Below are 19291 nucleotides of genomic sequence, written 5' to 3'. Positions count from 1 at the left end.
GTAGGTTTTAGTTCCGGCGGATTGGTTTCTTGGTGTAAAAACCGGTGCACCTGCAGTTGACAGAACTCGTTCATCGCTATTCCTACTTTCCCAGCTTCATCCGTCTTTTGTTAAGGAGGCTCATTCTCGACTCCACAAGCGAGCTGTGGAGCTTTTACGCTCGAGCAAAGCTCCCCCAACTCCATCCATGCATGCACCGATGCTTCGGCAAGCAAAGTGCATTTGCCTCTCTATCTCGTTACGCCGGTTTGTTAACCCTATCTCACCTGCCACTGGACCTGCTATCACTTCTGATGGTTTGCTGATGCTGATCTGCTGGATTCGGGCGGGCACTGCTGTTGAAGACAAACTTTTGCTGAAAGGCGCAAATCACCCCGCAGAGCAATCATCTCATCAGTCAGTCGTCGGATGGGAGTGGGACGAATGGGCAACTAATGGGAGGACCAAATCCAAACACATTCTGCAACTGCATCAGCAAAATTCCGAATTTATCCTCTCTCTCCCTCCCCTCCACCGCATCGGCCATCGAGTTCGTAGTCCATTCCGCTACGATCTGTCTTAATTAGCGAACGTTCCCATTACAGTCGGCAATGGCAGCAAAGAACAGTTTGCCAAACAACTTTTAGCAACTATTTTCAGTTTGCTGTTGTTGGGTGGTTTTTTTTGGCTGGGGTGGGGTGGGATTTGGCTGCTTACCAAATGATCTACATTTGTTTGAAATAGTTTCTAAACTGTTACTGAATAGGAGAGCAGCATTTAGTTAAACAGATGCTTGGGAAAGAGCGGCGTTGGCTACTCTATTCTGTTAATATTTCATAGAAATTTCCATGTTTTCTGTGACTTTTTAATAGTTGTCTATTGTTCTTCAGGTGGGAAGAATGAAGAGCAAATTGGGGATGACGCCATAGAAGAAACTTCTGCCCTCGGGGAAGTTTATTTTTAACACCAATCAATGGAGGTAATACACTATTATTGGTATGATTCACAAGCAGGGAAGTTCACATTCAATTAATTGACAAACTTTTTCTGGACCTTGTTTTTCTACCACAAATAGGTTACTGCACCATTGCTCCCGTCAAAAGTAGTTCCGAAGTTGAGTAACATAAATCCTTCTCCGCATGGCAGCAGCACCCTCAATCGGGTGTAATGCCGACGGTTCTTTCCCCCAAATACCACAGCAACTTTCCCCCTGCGTTCTGCGCCCGAGCGTCCTCCCTCTGTTTATTACACTCATTTTAATAAAGCTTTATTTCGACCGCCATACATCTGCATAAATATGCACGAGCCCGTACGACCTCCGGGGGGGGGGGGGGGGGGGGTAAAGCTACCCTTTCTTTCTAGGAGCCGAGCGACCGCCGACGCCGACAAGCGGGTCCACGTGATTCGAGTGATTGCAAATGCCGCACTCAATAAATCGAAGCAGCGAAATGTTAACCACCATCACCACCACCACCACCACTCTCCATCCACCCTTGCCCGAAGCGCTTGTTAATAGTAATTGGAAAGTGATAATTTATCGTCACTTGTTTCGTGCGATTTTCCGCCCTGGCGGCAGTCGCAAAAAAAAAAAAAAAACAAAAAAAACTGGGAGCATTGGATGCGATCACTATTAAACCGCGGGACAACAGCGCCAAACACCAGTGGTGTTGTTGGTAGGTTGGCATGGCGCATTTCGTTTTAATTAACATTGTCACATCGACTACACGGACTGCAGTGTTTTTGACCGACCCCAGAAACACAGTACGTGGCGTGGTTTTACTTCCGTTACTTTCGCATTCGTTTTGGTCCGTTTTTCGATCGACCGTGATTCGATGGTGCATTGTTTGGTCGTTTTGGTCAGGCTTTTGGGTTTTGTAACGCAGTACGAATCTTTTTGCGATTGAGCTTGACTCGATGGAGCTACTGTGGCCACTACTTTAAATGCGCCTATCAGTTGCGATTCATAAGCACACGCATTCGTTTGAGTATTGTTGCTTTATTTATCAACAGCATGTGTGCGCAAACGCATTGTACATCCGCTTCTTCTACTAGCATCTAATCTCATAAACACAATCGATCAATCAACAACGTATAGAGTAAAACACAAAACAAAACAATCTCAACAGAAGGTATGGCATAATAACGCTAAACACTAAAACACTCCACACCAGTGGGGGCGGCAGTAGGGCGGGCCGTTTGCCGGCGTACATTTAAAGCTCCTTTTCGTACTTTTCCAAATCGTACAGCACTTCCAGCACGCAACCCATGCTCCAGGCCTGCGTCCGGCACGAGTCCTTGCAGTACGCACCGTTCTCGTTCGTCAGCTCGGCCAGCCCGCGCCAGTGGCAGCGCTGCAGCTCGTTCAGATGCGTTTGCAGAATCTTCCACGTTTCGGCAACGGTCTCCTTCAGTACGCCGTTGGCCTTGGCGAAGATTAGGCGCGCCCGCAGGTAGAACCCGATCGGCCACACCCACTCCGGCCCGTTGTGATAGTTCGCACCGTGCGCGACCGTCTTGTCGTCGCTGTCGATCGAGTTGTCGTAGTTGCCGCGGTAGCCCCAGTCCTCATAGTCGAGCGTTTTCATCCCGAGCGGGCCGAGCAGATACTTTTTGGCGTTCTCCAGCGCACGCCAGGCATGCTTGGGATCGGCCAGCTCCGGTGCCGCCAGCAGAGCGATCGGGAAGTTACAACGCAACTGGTAATCGGTCCACGCGATCTCCGACCCGACCGTATCCTTGTAGATGCCACGCTTGTTGGCGTAGTTGCTTTCGCAGGACTCGTCCACGTAGAACTCCTTCTCGAAGTTGGCCGCAATCTTGTTGGCCCACTCCTTGTACGTCCACACCGTCTTGGTGCCGTTGTACGAGGTGCGCTCGACCGACGACACCGGGATGACCTTCTGCTCGGCCATCGCCTGCATGAACCGCAGGCTGGCCATCTGCAGTCCGACCAGCTCGACCGCCGAACCGTCACGCGGGGTCGACGGAATGCCCCGATTGCCGGCCTTGTCTGAGGAGCCCATCTTGTCCATCCACGTGCCACAGTTGGCATTGTTGCCACCGAACACGAAGCCCGTGTCCGGGTTGATTCCAATGCGGTTGTTGAAGCCCTTCTCCTTCATGTGGGCATCGATGCGAGTACCGGCGTTGCGTTCGCGATAGGACAACCCTTGGAAGTGGACTGTCAGCGCTTCCTGAATCACTTCGTACAGCATTTGGTCCTACGGCAAAACAAAACCCACATTATCTCACATCACTAAAGTCACATCACAGCGCTACAAGTGTTGCTACTTACGCATTCCCCTGGTGCCTTCGCTTCGGAGTCATCCGTTGGGTAGAGACGGGACACCTTGTCCTTCAGGATGCTCTTGCCATTGGGCGCCTCCTCGACGTACTGCTTGATCGTGTACAGCCACCACCAGACGGCATCGCGACAGTTGAATCGTGCGTTCTGACCTCCGTCCAGCAGGTTCGGGATCAATCCATGCCGCAAGCATCCACCGAACCCGAGTATCATGTAGCGCGTCTCATCGAAGCGTCCGGTAAGCAGCGTCAGGCCACGGATTGCAATGAAAGTGTCCCGGCCCCAACAACGCATATAGCCCGTCGCGAAGTGAGGCAACCCGGCAGCCATCGTAGCACAGTGGCTCGGTGGTTTCGGATCGCTCACGTTCGGGCTTAGCTTGGGCAGGCTAGCGGACGGACAGTCAGCCACACATTGCACCGATCCCAGCGCAAGCCGGCGCGCAAAGTTGGAACCGTGGCGCACAAAGTCCGACATCAAGTTGCACGCGGCCGCCATCGCCAAACGGTGCACGTTCGTGATGATAACGTCGAAGTAGGACGGTATCATGTAGCGAGGTATTTCCTTCAGTGACTTTAGATTGTTCTCCAGCCACTTGGCCATCGGTACCAGCTTCTCGTACTTCATCAAACGCTGGGAGCAGTAGTCTATTGGAAGAAAAGTTTATTAGTAAAATAATAAACGAACTAATGCTATGCGTAATGCGCTCACCGATTAACCAATTTCCGTTGCGTAGATTGTTCGCCAACGGATGGCCCAGGTCGTTGTTAGGTCCAATTTCGGACAGAATCGACATGACACCCTGCAAGCCACAGTACACCAGATCGCCGTATCCTTCGACGTTGTACGGACCACCGCCATTATCACGCTCCTCCTCGGCACAACAGTACAGCAGCTTGTTAAAGTCCACCAAGTCCAGCTTGGACAGGATGTGCTGCAGCTCGGCGTACCGTGAGCCCCTATCCTGGTGGAACTCGCGAACCAACGACTGCAGCGTGTCGAAATGTACCCGCACACTCTCCTTCAGCGCGACTCGCACCGCCACCACGGAGCCGGGCTTCAAATTCGAGAAGTGAAGCTGTGTAACGTTACCCTTCACGACCGCTTCCTTGGCGAAAATGTCCGACTCTTCCAGCTTCAGATTGCGCTTCAAGTCCACCACATACTCGTTGACGCCATTGATGTAGTCTACATTTTTTGCGAAATCCGTGGGCCTATCGAACGTTTGGCCCGTTTTCTTGTAGATCTGCACCTCCAGAATGATCTCCTTGAACTCGCCCTCAAACTCGAGCGGACGCACGCCGGTCGGACCGGCCCACGGGTTCGGATAGCTGAAGGCAGTGTGCGCGACAAGAATCACCGTCTCGTGATTCGAAAGCGAGTGACGCGTTACGGCCACAATGTCCGGGTGCATCTGGTCGACAAACAGCTGGTCGAAGCCACGCGACGCTAGTCCACCGTGCAGTACGTTAAACGCTTCCTTTACCGCAATCAGTCCAGTGTTCTTGTCCACATGCTTGCCCCATTCTTGATACTGCCGCTCCTCGTCCACCACATGAACCTGTTCCGAGAGAGAGGAAGAGAGAGAGGAAGAGAGGGAGGGTTAACTCGCGGGACCATAATAAAACAAACACAATCTCCGAACGTCCACTCGAAGCTTACGTGATGCGGAACGAACTCATCGTAGCCACGATTGCTACCCGTCGCACAGCATGCCATCGACACGAGGCCGGCCGACGGGATCAGATCGAAGATCGACCGTTTCTCAACCGGCGATGGATTGTCGTGCGTAAGGTCCATGAACAGGGCGTGCGCAATGCCCGGCGCCAGGATACGCTTCGGGCAGGGGAAGAATGCGCCGACCGGTGCCCCGCCGTACCGGTACACCAGCCGACCTTGCTCGTGCGAGTCCCAGGCCGAGAGGGCCTCTGAAAGTGGGGAAAAGAGCGGGGCAAAAATAACATTAATGCGAAACACATAAACATCCCATTGCAGCGATTGGCAATGCAAGCTCGTTAACGCTCGCTTGCTTAATCACCCGTCCGAGATAACGCGGCATAACTGGGCATTCTAGACTAATCTATCAAACCGATCAAATCAATCCATTCACCCACGATCACCTCGTCGGCGATTAATTACCTCGAATCAGTGACGTAATGCCGAGCCGATTGACAAATATGTTGTCCGTGTGGTCGGAGTTGGTGAACAGCTCGGCGGCTACGTACAGCTCCGGGTTGACTTTGCGCGCCGAATCCAGCAAGTACTCGGCGACATGCAGCGGCGTCGAGTGGCAGTTGTCCAGCCGCACGCCGTCAAAGATACGGGCCGTCGTATCGACGTACTCCTGCATGTGCTTCCACAGGTACGGACTGTCCTCCGGCTTATCGCCGTACCGCAGCTTCACGCTGTCGCCCCAGGCAATCAGCTCTCGGCGCAGGTACACATTGCCCGTACCCGGTTGCGCACGGGCAAAATCCTTCAGCGGATCCCCATTCATCACCCATCCGTTGTGGGCCATGAACAGCTTCCCAGCGCCACCGTACATCATGCTCTCGATGTCCTTGAGCGATTTGCCCTGCGTTCCGTAGTGCGTAAAGTACTTCATGAACAGCGGGTACTTCACCGATATTCCCTTCACCTGGGGCCCATCACCCTGCACACGTTCATAGCGCGTGCCGGCCAGACAGTTGTCGATGGCGTAGTCCAGATGTTCCTGTATTTCCCGGCGCACCTCCTCGTTCAGGAACTGCAACCGAGCGCGGAACACTTCGGTGCACTTGCGCTTCCGACTGTCCTCATCGAAACAGTCCTGCCGGAACACGTTGTAGATGCTCATGGCACGCTCGAAGTCGATCTCTGCACCCAGTCGGCGATGCTCCGGGTCCATCCGCAGCTTTATATCACCCTCGGGAATATCCTGCGCACGGCTGGGGCTGCGTTTGCTGCACTCGTCGTTGAACCGCGACACGTACTTGTCCACATCGCACTGGTACAGCTCGTACAGCTTCACCTGCGGCAAGTAGTTCGAATGGATCTGCCAACGGATGGCCTGCAGATGATCCTCCGTTTCGACCACCTCCGGCACGCCAACGTGCGCCAACATGCCGTCCTTCACGTCCTCTCCGACACGAGCCAGCATTGCGTCGAGCAGGAAGGCCGGCCGCAGATGCGGACAGGTGAAGCAATTGTAGCTGCACTCCGGATATTCCCGAATCCAGATCGACTCGTTGGCCGTGTGGTTCAGCACAATGTCACAGATCGATGCAACGTTCCACTCTTCGCGCATTTTGCGCATTAAAACGGCCAAATCGTCATAGTTCACTTCCTTGCCGCCCTTGCTCTGGAAGTCCGGATTCACCTTGAGCTGGTTGCGCAGCGAGTAGGCGGAGCGCGATCCGCCCAGCTCTTGCACAGGCGTAAAGTGAATCATGTTGTAGCCCGACTCCTTGCCCACGCGCAACTTTGCTTCCCACGTGTCCAACGGTCCGAGCAGCTTCGAAATCACCGTCTGACAGCGGATGGCATCGAGCGGTAGCGTTGTGGCGGCCTCTCCCGATCCAACCGACAGCTGCGGCTCAATTTGTACGTACAGGCCAGCCTGTGCCCCCGCCTCGGGACACTCTTCGTACAAGGCATAAAAGTGATACGCTCCCGATTTGGTAAAGTGGACATTGCAATAATAATCCACGTCCTTGATCGAGGTGTATTCGGAGCCGCTCGCGCTCGTTTCCAACGGTGATCCCGCTGCCGAACACCATTCTAGTCGTCTGTAGGTCTTTCGGCAAAATTCCTTATCTGTAAAGACACAGCATAGTGTAATATAGCAAGCCACCCGGCAAGTCGCATACGGTAGAGGTGAACTCTTACCATCCGCTGGGTAGTTGCAGTAGAGCGCAACCCGGCGTCCCAGAAGCGATGCACCCGGATGCACATGCACCAGCGAGTTTTTCTTCAGCCGATAGAGAGCTCCATCCCCTTGGTTGCTGTCATGTATGGCTAGCTTTATTGAAATGACCCCATCAGCCATGGCGCTTGACTCGATGACTTCTTCGATGGCACTCTGAAACAGAAAGAACGCCCGCGCATGGGGTAACGATGAGTTTTAACCAAAAAAGCGGTTACCCATAGCAAAGTCTCGTTCTAATCACCAGCGGTGTGAAAGCACTGGACAGTCTTCTCGGCAGGGACATACTATGCAATGATCGAGCGATGCAACACTACTGACCCGAGCAGCGCACGATCGTCACCTCAAGCCAGACGCTCGCGCGCGCGCTCGCTAAACGCACCAGCAATTTTGCTGATAATCCACAATCTCGCCCGCGCGGTTATTATCGCGAGGGCGCCATCGGGAATCGTCTCCCACCGGGCGAAATAAACAACAAACACAACCGTCGACTCAGCAGCTGATCGACACGAACATGAAGTGCAGTGTGCCATCAGCTTCTTCTTCGCAGCTTTGAACTCGACCTCCAAGGGGCGCGGAACCGTTGATTACAAACAGATTCCGATGGCATGCTTGGCGGTGGTACCGTCACCATCTGCTGCCGCAGCCAGTGGTGTGTATATTTGGCTAAATATAATTCACGTGCACGGTCTCTTTCATCACACAACAATCGCATTCTTGCCATCCGTTCGCCGTTCATTAGTTTGTACACTGGTCCACTGAGTGCGTTGCAGCAATCAGACCAAATTGACGACTTGCAACCATTATTGTTCAAGAAACTATTGATCACATGGCTAGAAAATCGAACCAATACTTCAGTAGGTCAAATCATGCTAGCATTACAGGTAGTTTCACAATTTTCCACCTAGCACGATTGTCCTTCGGGATCCTGCGGCCCAGCAGTAAACATTCCCATAAAGCGTCGCTATACACATTTCCTTAAGTGCCGCAATGCAGTGTAGGTTAGCTTCGCAAAGAATACGTATTTTATCTGTTAGTTTGCGCTATCTTTCACTCACCTTTTTCCACAACTTTAACCGACCGCTGTTGATCAGTTTTGTTCTGTGTGCTACAGAAAAATTAAACTCAAGGTGACCCCGCGAGAAATGTCATCCAGTTGGGCGGCAACGAAACAACAACAAACAGTACGTTTGACAGTTCCCGTTTGACAGCTTCCCTTTTTTGACAGCGGCTTCGTTTGGGAAAAAATAAATTACAATTTTGCGCGTCTTTGGCGAAACAAGATTTTCTTCCGCATTTTATGCCGATTTAATCGCGCATACGAGTGTTTCAGATGAAAAAAGAGTGTAAACTTGCTTGCAGCACAAGACGCAATCGAAATTAAATGCAGGCTGGGCGTATCGATCGAATATAGGAGGTTTACCGCTCGAATCTTGTTGATTGAAGGTTATGTTTGGGGACGCTAAGAAAGAGTGAAACTGAATTTTACAATGGTGCAACATAAAAACCAAACACTGATCCGCATCGTTAGTGTGGATCACTACATGAGCAAGCCGGATCCCCAGTTCGATACGTGCTATTCGGAGTTCCGTGGGGCGGAAGTGAAACAAGTACCGGTCATCCGTTTGTTTGGCTCAAACGCCGAGGGCACGCATAGCTGCGTCCACATCCACGGTGTCTTTCCGTACTTTTACGTGCCCTACGATGGTTCCGTCGCGGACCGGTTGTCGGTGGACAAGAAGATCTATCAACTGGCCGGTGCACTCGACAAAGGTATCAATGTTATGCTGGGACGTGCATCGTCCCAAGCCAAGCACATTTTCAAGATAGTATTGGTGAAAGGAATGTAAGTATGGGCGCGTTTGGCACGGTTTCGGGTTACCAATGGCTCATGTTTCATCTTACTTTGCAGTCCCATTTATGGCTACCATCGTAACCCGCACCATTACTTCAAGATCTACATGTACAACCCGTACTTGGTGCGGAATGCTACCCAGCTGTTGATGAATGGAACCATCCTGTCGGGATCGTATCAAGTGCACGAGACTCACATCCCCTACATATTGCAGTTCTTCATCGATTACAATCTGTACGGGATGAGCTTCCTGGAGCTAGACTCTAAAGGATTGCGTCAAAGGACTGGCGACGTCGAAGGCGACCGCAATATCCCTCTGAAAATGACCACTTCTGAGTACGAAATAGATGCGCTAGCATCGGACATTTTGAACCGAGAGCCCGATGGCAAGGAAGATGGAGAGTTTGCGAATCCGGGCATCGCATCCATCTGGAAGGACGAACAAGCTCGACGGGCACTGTTGGGTTTGGAGCAACCGGAACGCATGTATCTGTCGCAGGGCTGTGGTCCACCGGTCGAAGTGGTAACCGAAAGCGATCGCTTCTATCGAGCACGTCTTTTGGCGCAGGTTGAAAGAGCCCACGCCCAGCTCGTCCGCTGAAGATCAGGCCAAAGTGTCGTCGTCAGCGTATCCCTCTGAAGCATCGGAGGGAGAAGCGTTGCTGGATGCGTCCTACATCGCCATCCATGCTCGGGCTAGCGGTGTCCAGAGTAACGAAAGTTTGTACGATTCTCAAATAAGTTACCATTTCGATGCGTCGTCCGTGGTGGACGAAGGGAAAATCATTTCCATGTCGCAGAATCTGGACGTAACGCTCGATGAGGAGGATTACAATCTGCTGGAAATCATGCGCGAACTCGAAGAGAATGAGAGCAAAAACATTGAAGGCGACTGTCTCTTGGCCCCACTGACACAGCAGAGTGGTGAAAGTAACCGGAGCATCATTCAAGCCACTCTGAACCTATCCCAGGCCAACAAAATACTCAACGCCTCGATGTGCGGAGATCTAGAGACGGTTTGTCTAATGTCGGGTCAGGCGAACCGGTCTGCCGCTCTGAATCAGGATCAGGACGCAAGCTTTGATTCGGATGATGAATTTCTGCTTGATTTGACTCAGAAGCAAGCCTTTACGGCGAACAACACCGAGCGTGAGGCTGAGCCATATTTCAGCGACAGCGACGAAGATCTACTGGCTGGCGGCCGCATTCCACAGCTAGACGGAGGTGACGATTCATTTACTCCCAACGCACCTAAGCGTAACAGGGACAGCAAGGAGGGTAAATCACCGGCCAACTCTTCAGCGAAGAAGATGCGCATCGACTTGACCCAACCCATCGCTCGGAAATCGTTGACTCCGCGCAGAGTGCGGTTCGCCCCTTCTCCCAAGGAGAAGGACGAAGAGCGCGCCAATCGCGTGCTGAAAGAGTTTGAAGATTCGTCTCCAAACACGCTGAAGAACTTTGAAATAAGGTAGGACACTTGAAGCGTATTTGTGAACGTTTATAAATGATGGTTTTTTTTTTTTAATTTTAGGATCCCTAAGCTTGGATTGATAAAGAAATCGATTCTGTTTCACAATCGCAAATCTCCCAAGAGCAATGATGAAGCCACGGCGCCTTTAAAAAATCTCCATGTGCGGTAAGGACAACGCAAGAAAAATGAAATGTTTGTTCCGATTTTCTCATCTTCATACATCCATTGCAGCGTGCAAAAGTTGGATCCAACGGCTTACGACGTGCATAAACCATCGCAAGCTATTCCCAAGCCGGTTGATCGGTATCAACTAGCGCGGACCTACGATTTGCTGAACAATTACGATCCACTCGAGGGCCCGTCCACACCAAAGTCCGAGCGCTGCCGGCGTAAGAGCACCGACGACAAAGGACAGCCAAAATCGAAGCAGTTGAAGCTGGACGTCGAGCAGCAGATAGAAGTAATTCTGTCGGAAAGGTTCAAAAACATCGTACGGCTTTCGCCAAAGGTACTGATTAAACCGTTGCTACTTATGGACAAACCCGCAGTCAATAGTGAACTGTCGCTGTCCGAATATTCGTCGCCGCGCAAGACTCCACCGGAAGCAGCCATTGAACAAACGGGCGATTTTTTTGACAATGCGACAACTTCCGTCTCAAAGAGTCCTGAATGCTCGTCCTTAGTGAGCACAGTGAGCGATAAAACCACCGATACAGTGCCTAGTTCGGACGCTATGGCAACAACACCGGAGGTATCGAAGGTGTTGGAAAGCGACAGTACAAATGAACCGACAAATGAATGTTCAGCCGAAACGGCCACGAACGAATGTGTGACGATGGTCGAAACCGATGAAACGACCAAGGATAGCGACACTATGGATGTGGAGTTTTCGTTGCCGACTAGCAGCGATGAGGTGTCGGGGGATAAAGAAATGGAACGAATCGACGATGATGCTTCTGACATCCCGGCCACTTCTCTGCAAGATGAAGCAAGCCACGGAAATACCGTGCCAGATAAGCACAATGGGGTAACAATTACGATTGATGATAACTCGAACTCCTCTTTCAATAGCGAAAGTGCCCCAAAGCCGCCGAAAGAAAAGAGTATCGAGCCGGAGCCCATTATTTCAATTCCGGACAATGAGGAGGACGATTTTCGGATGATCACACCCAGTTTGCTCGACGCAATTCCGCTCTCTGACCTTTTCCAAAAGGATGCAACTGCAGCGAACGAAACAATCAATATTTCCGACGACGACAGCGACAAACAATCGACTGCACCGGCTGTGACCATCGAAAGCCAGCTGGACGGTGTGGTCGAATTGATGGATGAGGTGGAAGATGCTGTAGGCGAAACACAAACCCATGACACGGCGGCGGCAACTAATGCGGAAGCAGTTGAACCCGAAACGGTAGAAGACGAAGAAGAAGATAATGCAAATATTCAGAGTTTCTGCGAGAAAACATTGCTGTGCGAGCTTGACGAAATTAACTCCGATTCGGACGACAGCTGTGTTGGGACGTGGAACAAAGATCCTACCGAAAAGGAAGAGAACGAACAACCCGTCGTAGTGTCGCTGGCGGCAGTGGCACCGACACGTGCCGAGGCACAGCAGGCAATAGATAAATTCGAAATTCCGGCTGTCATTAACCCTACCCCGTTCTATAGCGATCCAGCCGATGTGACGGGAAAGAAAGAGGTTGGCCATACGGTTCTACACGTCGGGGGAAACAGTTTGAACGATGTGGAAGAATTCACCAGCACCATTGCTGGGCTTGGGTCGTTGAAGCATCTACGCTACGATAACCTGCAGCGCACGTTTGGGGAAAACATAAACGATGTGCTTGGCCCGGTCGGTGCGAATGGTCCAAGCTCCGATCGAATGAAGGAGCTGCTAGCGTCGGAAGACTCCGTTGCGATCACTCCATCGCAGCTTCCGCCCAGCCGTACCGAAGCGAGCGAGTGGATTGATAATAGATGCCGCAAACGGTCGGTAGATGCTGCTGCTGCTGCTGCCACCAAGGAAGGGCCCGCCGATTCAGACAGCCCCATCAAGGTGAAAACGGTGGACACACTCATGACGGTGGACGATGGTGCTACGCCGGCCCGATTACCAGCCCCAAAAATTGACAGTGAATCTTCGCTCAATCTTAGTGTGTTGGTAGCTAACGATGGAAATGCTGCACCATCGGCCTCATCCACCGACAAAACGAACGCAACAACGCAGGAGCGAACAACACCATCCCAAGACTGTGACGCAATCGAATCTTCCATGATGGAAAGCACCGACGCAGCACCGAATGCTGAAACAAACGAGGTCAGTAACGGATGGTGATGTGTGTGCGTGTGTGTGTGTATTTGGAATGGATAAACAATGTCGTGTTTTTCCGTTGTAGGAACAAGCCGAGAAGAACGCAGATATGGCTCAAGAAGAAACTATCGCACCCGTATCGAGCATTGCTTCCTCCAACCAGTCGGACTTGGAACAGAGCAATGCCAACATTTCGTCCGCCACCCCGAGCGACAACACGTTCGGGTTCAAGGTAGACTACGAAAACTTACAGGACGCCAAATCCAAGTGTGAGGTAAGTTGAATCGCGACTTGGCGTGCTGCACCAACGATCGCATAGTGGAGTGAGGGTGCTTCGATCATTTAATTTATGTTTGTGGTGTGTTCACTGTATTAACCTGTTTGTCCATCATGTGTACAGACATGATTGTTTTAGCTAATACAAGGATTTTAAGAGTAAGCGAGAATAACAAACGGCCAAATAGGGTAGCACTTCATTTGAAGCCTTTATTCGCGTAGGACATTGTTCATCGATCACGCGCCCATTGTAATTCAATTGTTGATTTTGTAATTGATCCAGTCAATAAAGTACGAAACACGAACGAAAACACCCGGGTTTTTGTAGCCGCCGCACGGAATACCTCCCCAGGACACGATGCCAACCTGCACGATCTCGTCGTCGATCTGGACCAGCGGGCCGCCGGAGTCTCCCGAGCAGACGCTCGACGTGCCTTCCATGGTACCGGCACAGATGTTGCTGTCCGCAACAGCCTGCGTGAAGTAGATCTTACGGCACACTTCCAGATCCATGATCGGGAGGGTAGTTTTCTGTAAACAACCAACAGGGCAACAGGGTTTAGTTCAACGGCCTTGCAAAGCCACTACGCTAATGGGCTAATTTGCCCACCACCAACTTACCATGAGGATGTTCGGATAGGACGGCTCAAAGGAGAAGGATGTCGATCCCCATCCACTGATGGTGGTTTCGCCCGTTGGGATTGCGTTCGGTTCCGGCAGCGTGACCAGCTGGATGTTGCGATTCAGATGGAACGGCTTGTCGACACGGAAAATGGCAATGTCGTTGGGCCCAACGCTACCCTCGTAGTCCTCGTGCACGTACATCTCGGCAATGCGACGACGCTGCACTCCTGCATCGTACTGGCTGAAGTCGTGCTCGCCGGCAACGGCCTCCGGGAAGCCATCGGGCGAAATCGCACTCGGTACGCAGTGGCCAGCAGTCAGCACGAACTTTTCAGCGATCAGCGAACCGCCACAGAAGTGGAATGGATCCTGCTCGTCGTTGTTGAAGTTCCACTGCAGCGAGATCTGGTAGGGGAACTCGTGCGCGATCGCTTCCTGACCCCCGACGATCTTCGGTCGGGACGGTTTGGCTGCGACCAGGGCCGCCAGCACCACTGCCAGAGCTGCCAGACGTAGTAGTTTTGCCATCTTGTTGCTGTTTGCCGCTTGTCTTGCGTGTTATTACGAGTCGAGTCGAGTCGTTGAACTGACGGAACAAACAGACCCGATGGATATTTTATACCAGTCGTGTGCCCGAAGAAACACTCCCAGTATACAGTATTGAAGATGGATGGGATTCCAGAGATAAACCGAGCGCGACTCTCATTTTCTGTGCAAAGCACGTGGCCTTCCCCATAAACTGCTAATCGCTTGGAACGTGTCGATCCCCACTTAAGGATCATCACACACTTTGGAGTGTTTTCTTCACTGAACTGGTTTAAGGATCATCTTCAGAAAAGCCACCACTCGAGAGACTTGAGGGGCTTTTACAACGTTCACGGGCCGGGGATAACCGAGGGCTTAATCATCATTGTCATCGTGTGTGTGTGTTTGGTGCTACTGAACGATTTGCGATTTCTGTATTTGCTTATTCTATTGTCACGTTTTCTTCGCTACAATGTATGTTCCTGAAAGTCTATATGTTTGTTTGTTTGGGTTTGTGTTTTTCGTTTGTCCTTCTATAGCTCTGTGTGTATTTTTTGTACTTTTCGTTAATATTGCTCTGTATTAATGGTTTTATCTTACAAGCTCCTTTCGATTTGATTTCCTTTTTCCAGTAAGCTTCTCAAAAACCGTTGGTAGCGGTGTATGTATGCAGTATGCATTTGTATGGGACAGTAATAATTAAAATGAAGTTTTGTATGGAAAACCAAGCTTGCAAATTGTTGGTGCAGTTAGTGATGACATTCGAGCGAGACGCATTTACAGAGCGAGTTACAAATGGAGATGACATTCTAACAAATGATTCCTCTTCTTTTCTGGCACGTTTCAGTACAACTATCTAACAGTCATGTCGGTTGAGATTCATGTCAATACCCGGGGCGATCTGCGGCCCAATCCGGCCACCGATCCGATTGCGGCCATTTTCTACCGCATCCACAACGACGTTCCCCCAAACCATCCGAGGGCATCGTCCGTGTGTGGAATCATACTGAACCGTGACCACGAGGGCCGCGAGTTTGAACGCGTCCAGGGACAGGCCGGCGGGAAGACGTCGAGCTTCAAGTACAACCAGTGTGCCTACGTGGCCGACGTCGTGCTCGTGTCCGACGAGAGCGAACTGTACGAGAAGTTTCTGCTACTGATCTCGTTCTGGGATCCGGACATATTTACCGGGTACGAGATCGAGAGCGTATCCTGGGGCTACGTGATCGAGCGGGGCTACGCACTGGAAATGAATCTGATGAAGCGGCTTTCGCGCGTACCGTCCGCCGAGACGGTGCACGTGTCGGAGGAGGAACAGCGCGAACTGCTCGAAATGCACGACTACAGTGCCGGCCTGAAGATACCGGGCCGCATTCTGCTGGACATTTGGCGGTTGATGCGGCACGAGATCGCGCTCACCTCGTACACGTTCGAGAACGTGGTGTACCACATACTGCACCGGCGCGTTCCGAACCACTCCTACCGCCAGTTGTCGCGCCTGTGGAGCAAACCGTACAGCCGGTGGATCGTGCTCGAGTACTACCTCGAGCGGGTGAATGGGAACTTTGAAATACTAAACCAGCTCGATCTGATCGGTCGCACGGCCGAGCTGGCCAAGCTGTTCGGCATACAGTTCTACGAGGTGCTGTCCCGCGGGTCCCAGTTCCGCGTGGAAAGCATGATGATGCGCATAGCAAAGCCGAGGAACTTTGTGTCCGTATCGCCGAGCATCAATCAGCGGGCGCACATGCGCGCTCCCGAGTACTTGCCGCTGATCCTCGAGCCGAATTCGCGCTTCTACGCCGATCCGATCATTGTGCTCGACTTCCAGAGTCTCTATCCCAGCGTCATCATTGCGTACAACTACTGTTTCTCCACCTGTCTGGGGCGTATCGAGCATCTTGGAAAGTAAGTAAAGTAATGGTCGCTATGCTCTGCCTCTCTCTGTCTCTCTGCCAAGTGTTGCTTTAATGGTTCGATGTTTGTAGGGACACGGAGTCGTTTGAGTTTGGCGCTTCGCGGCTACGCGTGCCGCCGAAAATGTTGAAAGCCCTGCTCGACAAGAATCTGGTCACGTTTTCCCCGTGCGGCGTAGCGTTCGTGAAGAAGCGCGTGCGGGAAGGCGTGCTGCCGCGTATGTTAAGCGAAATCCTAAACACCCGGCTCATGGTGAAGAAGTCGATGAAGCTGCACAAGGACAACAGTGTGCTGCAGCGCGTGCTGCACTCGCGCCAGCTCGGACTGAAGCTGATAGCGAACGTGACGTACGGGTATACGGCGGCCAACTTCAGCGGACGGATGCCGTGCGTCGAGATCGGCGACAGTGTCGTGGCGAAAGGGCGCGAAACGCTCGAGCGAGCGATCAAGCTAGTCGAGGGGACGGAACGCTGGGGAGCGAAGGTTGTGTACGGTGATACGGATTCACTGTTTGTGCTGTGTCCGGGGCGTAGCAGGGAGGCTGCGTTTAAGATAGGGGAGGAAATTGCCGAAGCGGTCACGAACGCCAATCCCCCGCCAGTGAAGCTGAAGCTGGAGAAGGTCTACCAGCCAGCGATACTGCAGGTAAGTGAAAAAGGCACAAGATTCATGTTTGGGGGGAGTTTGTTTATTATGTTTTTTAAGGGTCAGTGCAAGAGTGGTGCTTAGTCTTCCTTGATCGCGTCTTGGATCCAATCGTGGAAGTACATAACGCTCGAATACACAACCGGCAATCGGGCCTGGCACGGCTTCTCGCCATAGGAAAGGACGCCAATCTGCATCTGCTCACCGTCAACGGTCACAGTCAGTGGTCCGCCCGAGTCTGCAGTACAGCCGCTAACGTTCTTGTATCCTCCGGCACATAGCTGGGTCTCGTCGATCTTCCCTATCGTCTGACAATCCTCTTCCGTGCGTAGAATCAGATTTACTTTCTGAAAGAGAGAAAAGCAACGTTCGTGTACTTTTGCTTGAGTTTCTACGAATACGTCCTACCATTAGCTTGTCGGGGTAAATGTCTTCCCACGTCTTTGAGATTGATCCCCAACCGGCAAACTTTGCTATCTTCTGATGGATCAGCGTGTCTTTCGTGGCCAATCTCATCGTTTTGATGTTCCGGGTTAGATCCAGCGGATGTGAAAGTTGGAGCTGTAACGAGTCAATCATTCACAGAGACGTGCCATCATCGCGTTTGTGCTTGGCTTTTGCATGAACTTACCACTCCAATATCATACTTAATTGCCGACAAATCGTACAACTCGTGTTGCTCATAGCTGGTAACATTTCGTCGCTGTGCTCCCGGCTCTTCGTGCGCAATGTTGTTCACTCCGGCGACGACTTCGAACCACCCGTCATCGGTGTATTCCTCCAGACAGTGTGCCGCCGTTAGAATCCACCGTCGATTAATGATCGAACCCGAGCAGAAGTGCCGGGCACGCGATCCATTGTTAAAGTTCCACTGCAAAGACACCTGGTACGGGAACTCGTGCAGATTGGCTTCCGTGCCCTCGATAATGGGCGGCCGGATCGAGTGTCCGAGCGCAATGAGGGCAGGGATGATAATAAACGCTACTCGTTTCATGTTGCTGTAAAATCGGGAATCCTTAGCCGGTGTATTTATAGCCGGCGCTTTCGTGTTGATCTCACGAGCTCGTAGCTCTCGTTCCAGCTCCTCTCGTACACGTGCGATTTTAGATAGCGTGTGGAGTGTTTGTTTTCTGATACTGACCGTTGCGGTTCGCCTCCGCAGACTAAGAAACGCTACGTGGGATACATGTACGAGTCGGCCGATCAGGAGAAACCGATCTACGAAGCGAAAGGCATCGAAACGGTCCGTCGCGATGGGTGCCCCGTGGTGGCCAAGATGCTGGAGAAGGTGTTGCGCATCCTGTTCGAGACGTGCGACGTGTCGAAGGTGAAGCAGTACACCTGCCGGCAGTTTACGAAAATACTGGAGGGCCGTGTAAATCTGCAGGATTTCATATTCGCCAAGGAGTTCCGGGGCGAAAGCGGCTACAAACCGGGCGCCTGCGTTCCAGCGCTCGAGCTGATGAGGTAGGCGGGGGGTCCCGGTCGCACCGCAAAGCCGTCCTTCTGCCGCCCATTAACACACGCTGAATTGTTGCAGGAAATGGAAGCTGACCGATCCGCGGCGTGAGCCGCGACAGGGCCAACGCGTGCCGTACGTGATAATCAACGGGCCTCCGCTCGTGCCGCTCATCCGTCTGGTGCGCAGCCCGGACGAGCTGCTGTCGAACGAGGGCCTCAAAATAAACGCCAATTATTACATCTCCAAGGCCATCATTCCACCGCTGAATCGATGTCTGCTGCTGATCGGCGCCGATGCTCACCAATGGTACAGTGAGCTGCCCAGAAAGACGCTCATGTTGCACAACACCGGCGGTGGTGGTGGCAGTGGTGGTGCACCGGTCGTTAAAATGGGTGCCGCATTGGCCACGGCGGGCGGCGACGAGCGACTGCACAAGAAGATTACCATCTCGCAGTACTTCTCCACCACCAACTGCATCGTGGACTGTGGCAGGCAGACGCATCATGGAGTGTGTAAAGACTGCCGGCAGCAGCCCCAGCGTGCCCTGGTGCATGTGATGAACAAAGTGAACAAACTGGAGCGGAAACTCGTCCTCACGGAGAAGGTGAGTGTTACACGAAAAGGGGAAGATGAACACCATTTAATTGATTTTTTTGGGTCTCTTTGCAGATGTGTCGATCGTGCTGCCAGCGAACGTTTGAAACGGCCTGCATTTCGCTCGATTGTCCCGTCGTGTTTTCGCTGAATCGTTGTGAGTTGGAGCACAAACAGGCGCAGTACTATCGAGATCTGATTGAGGAGCTTTTTTAGGGGGAATAAGTAATTTATTTGCCTTTTTTGTTTTGTTACTTACGATCAATACCGATGATTGAATACCACGATCAGTGTGGTATCCCATTCAAAGCGCTGCAATAATTTACGTTTTCGTCACGATTTATTAGCATTTCGAAACCAGGCAGCAAAACCAGGTAAATTCAATTAGCACTAAAAACCCACCCCACGCACCCCTTTTTAT

At 51.9% G+C, this 19291-nt stretch overlaps 4 protein-coding genes across 5 annotated transcripts; 1 reads left to right on the top strand and 3 right to left on the bottom strand.

Moving 5' to 3' along the window:
* Window positions 1–1775: 1775 nt before the first annotated feature.
* LOC121590960 (glycogen debranching enzyme) lies at window positions 1776–8338 on the bottom strand. Of its 2 annotated transcripts, none has more exons than XM_041911185.1 (7): window positions 8246–8338; window positions 7151–7343; window positions 5423–7078; window positions 4946–5211; window positions 3995–4844; window positions 3275–3930; window positions 1776–3200 (listed from the first exon to the last, which is right to left on the bottom strand). In XM_041911185.1, the coding sequence occupies exons 2-7, from the start codon at window positions 7308–7310 to the stop codon at window positions 2190–2192; spliced, it is 4599 nt and encodes a 1532-aa protein (XP_041767119.1). In that variant the 5' UTR covers window positions 7311–7343; window positions 8246–8338; the 3' UTR covers window positions 1776–2189. The 2 variants fall into 2 exon arrangements, with proteins under 2 accessions (XP_041767119.1, XP_041767118.1); XM_041911184.1 differs by lacking the exon at window positions 8246–8338 and adding an exon at window positions 7432–7540.
* Window positions 8339–8412: 74 nt separating this feature from the next.
* On the top strand, window positions 8413–19130 carry LOC121590959 (DNA polymerase zeta catalytic subunit). Its single transcript, XM_041911183.1, is given in 11 exon segments — window positions 8413–9033; window positions 9100–9609; window positions 9611–10513; window positions 10577–10681; window positions 10748–12833; window positions 12913–13101; window positions 15100–16160; window positions 16241–16814; window positions 17977–18281; window positions 18355–18880; window positions 18946–19130. Coding segments are annotated over 11 exon segments (6756 nt in total). The 5' UTR covers window positions 8413–8677; the 3' UTR covers window positions 19087–19130.
* LOC121590961 (trypsin-1-like) lies at window positions 13150–14332 on the bottom strand. Its single transcript, XM_041911186.1, has 2 exons — window positions 13725–14332; window positions 13150–13634 (listed from the first exon to the last, which is right to left on the bottom strand). The coding sequence occupies exons 1-2, from the start codon at window positions 14253–14255 to the stop codon at window positions 13359–13361; spliced, it is 807 nt and encodes a 268-aa protein (XP_041767120.1). The 5' UTR covers window positions 14256–14332; the 3' UTR covers window positions 13150–13358.
* Window positions 16836–17824, bottom strand: LOC121590962 (chymotrypsin BI-like). Its single transcript, XM_041911187.1, has 3 exons — window positions 17446–17824; window positions 17223–17375; window positions 16836–17161 (listed from the first exon to the last, which is right to left on the bottom strand). Exons 1-3 carry the CDS (start codon window positions 17806–17808, stop codon window positions 16895–16897), a joined length of 783 nt encoding a protein of 260 aa, XP_041767121.1. The 5' UTR covers window positions 17809–17824; the 3' UTR covers window positions 16836–16894.
* Window positions 19131–19291: the final 161 nt, after the last annotated feature.

This window comes from Anopheles merus, chromosome 2R (genome assembly GCF_017562075.2).
Source record: "Anopheles merus strain MAF chromosome 2R, AmerM5.1, whole genome shotgun sequence".
NCBI classification, from domain to species: domain Eukaryota; kingdom Metazoa; phylum Arthropoda; class Insecta; order Diptera; family Culicidae; genus Anopheles; species Anopheles merus.
Note: the sequence above shows the minus strand (reverse complement) of the source record. Positions and strands in the feature narration are given on the sequence as shown.

What these genes read in the sequence shown, in the direction of transcription:
- LOC121590960 (XM_041911184.1), bottom strand. Translation starts at nt 7,473, where the DNA reads ATGTCCCTGCCGAGAAGACTGTCCAGTGCTTTCACACCGCTG. An exon ending in CTGCAACTACCCAGCGGATG is followed by an intron (nt 7,079 to 7,150) that starts GTAAGAGTTCAC and finishes GTGTCTTTACAG; the next exon opens with ATAAGGAATTTTGCCGAAAG. An exon ending in ATGAGTTCGTTCCGCATCAC is followed by an intron (nt 4,845 to 4,945) that starts GTAAGCTTCGAG and finishes CTCTCGGAACAG; the next exon opens with GTTCATGTGGTGGACGAGGA.
- LOC121590961 (XM_041911186.1), bottom strand. Translation starts at nt 14,255, where the DNA reads ATGGCAAAACTACTACGTCTGGCAGCTCTGGCAGTGGTGCTGGCGGCC. An exon ending in CCTATCCGAACATCCTCATG is followed by an intron (nt 13,635 to 13,724) that starts GTAAGTTGGTGG and finishes GGTTGTTTACAG; the next exon opens with AAAACTACCCTCCCGATCAT.
- LOC121590962 (XM_041911187.1), bottom strand. Translation starts at nt 17,808, where the DNA reads ATGAAACGAGTAGCGTTTATTATCATCCCTGCCCTCATTGCGCTCGGA. An exon ending in TTAAGTATGATATTGGAGTG is followed by an intron (nt 17,376 to 17,445) that starts GTAAGTTCATGC and finishes GACTCGTTACAG; the next exon opens with CTCCAACTTTCACATCCGCT. An exon ending in TTTACCCCGACAAGCTAATG is followed by an intron (nt 17,162 to 17,222) that starts GTAGGACGTATT and finishes TCTCTCTTTCAG; the next exon opens with AAAGTAAATCTGATTCTACG.